Consider the following 2,521-nt stretch of genomic DNA (forward strand, 5'->3'; position numbering starts at 1 on the left):
ATGGGTGAAGGTCAGGGACCTTGAGGAGCACGTGCAGTTACGCAAAAGCCTCGGGGACCCACCCAGCCACAAAGCCCAACCCAACTTCAACCCGGCCCGGTGCCTACCCGGGAAGAATTCGCACTCACACGTTCCTGAGCCTGTCTAGCCTTCATCCCAGAAGTGGATTCTCACCTTCATAGCTATCAAACCTTTCAAAGAAACCAAAGCTGAGCCCGAGGGCTTTGGGGGCCTTTAGTCTTCTAGTCAAAGCCAGCCCAAAAGGTGGCAAGAAATCTGGGCAAAGGAACTGAGCTAGAACACCAAAACTAGAGCTGACCAGGCGAGGGGGGCCCTCGGGCACAGCGGAACACCCCCCTCCCGGGCCCGCGCTTGCTCCTGGGGTGGAGAACAACCCGCCCGCCCTCCTTTGCTTCAACCCCAGGGCAGGGCGGGTTGGGATGTGGGAAAAGAAAGGGCCCTGGGTTCCACTTTGGTTCCCTACTCCGTGCCCCCCTTCCCTCGATGCAGAGACCCCAGCCCCATCTTCTCCTACCGAACCCCAAGCTCAAAAAATTGACCGTAGGAGATACCGAGTGCTTCCTGATACCGAGCCGCCAACCCCTTCTCCTGGGCTACCTACCAGTCGAGCGGTGGGCGCTGCCTGGATTCTGCGGGGCTGGTCAGGGCCGCGGGGGCGCCGGAAGGGGCGCGGGGCAGGGAGGCGGAGGCGAGGTGCTCCTCGGGCCGGCAGCGGCCCAGCAGGCGGCGGAAGGCGCTGCGAAAGTCGGGGCTGCGGCAGTAGATGAGCGGGTTGAAGGCAGAGTTGGCATAGCCTAACCAATTAAGGGCGAGGAAAGCCGGGCCGGGCACTAGAGAGGGGCCCCCGAGGGCGCGCAGCACGTCGACTACAAAGAAGGGCAACCAGCAGAGAGTGAAGGTTCCCATGATGAGCCCCAAGGTGAGCAGGGCGCGGTGTTCCCGCAGAGGCAGAAGGCGCGCCGGCCGCCGGCCGTGGGAGGGCACCCCTGCGGGCCAGGCGCACAGCCCCGCCGGGGCGGGGTCCAGGGAGCAAGACGGAGCCCGCGGAGACTCCTCCGGCGGGAAGCGGCCCAGCCCCCGGCGCAGCAAGCGCAGCTGGCGCGTAGCCACCGCGAAAACTCGCGCGTAGACGAAGAGCATCACCAGGAGCGGAAGGTAGAAGGAGGCGGAGGAGGAGAGCGGCGCGTAGGGCATGTTGGAGGCAAAGGCGCAGCAGCGCGGATTGGAGTGGCGACGCTGCGCCTCGGCGTCGGCCCCGACGCGCCACCATTTGCTCATGATGGGCGCAAACGACACCGCGGCGGACACGAGCCACACCGGGACCACTGCTGCCCGGGTTCGGCGTTTGGTGACCAGCGCGCCGTAGCGCAGCGGGTCGGTCACGGCCAGGTAGCGGTCCACCGCCAGGGCGCACAGGGTTTCCATGCTGGCGGTCACACACAGCACGTCCACCGAGGTCCACAGCTCGCAACCGGTGGCGCCCAGGGGCCAGTGGCCGGTCAGCGCCAACGCGGCCCCCGGCGGCACTACCAGGAGCCCCACCACCAGCTCGGCTGTGGCCAGCGAAGTCACGAACACGTCGGTCATGGTCTGGAGTTTCGGCGTCCGGGCGATGGCCACGGTTACCAGCAGGTTGCCCCGCACGGTGGCCAGCACCGCCAGCGCCAACAGCGCCCCGCCTGTGCCACCGCCCACGGCACCAGGGGCAGCCCGCTCGCGTTGGCAGTACTGGGCGCCCGGGTGGGGACATCTGGCCACGGGGCCAGGGAGCTGTTCCCGTGCGGCCAGGGAGCCGTTCCCGCGTCACGCGTGGGGCGGGAGGGAAAGAGGGAAGGGGTCTCGCAGCTCACCCGGCTCAGGGGGACGGGGCAGCGGGCCGTGGGAGCGATTCCCCCGGCCTGGGCCATCCTCCCCAGTTGACCGGCGAGAACGGCCAGCCTGACCCCCTCCCCCACCCCCTGGGGTGCCACCGCTGGGGAGGGGGTGGGAGGAGGCGTGGCGGCCCTTAAAGGGGCAGCGGCCAATAGTCGCGACGCTCGGCGTCTGGAGGGAAATTGGGGCGTGCGGAGGGAAGCGCGACGGATGCTTGACTCCTCCGTTAGCCAAATCCGGAGTAGGATTTGTAAGAGGTAAGTCAGGCCGTGTGTTCTCTGCCACGATGTGTCCGCTCCTGCCATGACCGGCTCCACACACTCAGCGCAGCGCTCCAGCGGCGTGGGTTTTCTGCACCAGTTTCCCCGGAAGGTGCAGCAACAACTCTCGGGGAAGGGACAGGAGAAGCCCCCGCCCCTCTACCCTGTCGGAGGAAAAGGTAACCCTCCCAAGGCAAACAAGACGACCCACAGCAGCCCCTCGTCTACTTGGGTGTCCCTCCCCCTAGGATATTGTAAGTTAAGTCATAGAGGGCAGCCAGGGTCTTCCCTCTTCTCCCAAGACCGCCTTCCAATGAGATCCCTTCTATTCACTTACCCTCTCTGTCACTCTAGTTTCCCTTTTTTTT

The 2,521-nt window shown here is 66.0% G+C and overlaps 1 protein-coding gene across 1 annotated transcript; it reads right to left on the reverse strand.

Moving 5' to 3' along the window:
• Positions 1-618: 618 nt before the first annotated feature.
• ADRB3 (adrenoceptor beta 3) lies at positions 619-1,928 on the reverse strand. Its single transcript, XM_059909829.1, is given in 2 exon segments — positions 619-1,703; positions 1,706-1,928. Coding segments are annotated over 2 exon segments (1,308 nt in total).
• Positions 1,929-2,521: the final 593 nt, after the last annotated feature.

Source organism: Balaenoptera ricei, chromosome 21 (genome assembly GCF_028023285.1).
Source record: "Balaenoptera ricei isolate mBalRic1 chromosome 21, mBalRic1.hap2, whole genome shotgun sequence".
NCBI classification, from domain to species: Eukaryota; Metazoa; Chordata; class Mammalia; order Artiodactyla; family Balaenopteridae; genus Balaenoptera; species Balaenoptera ricei.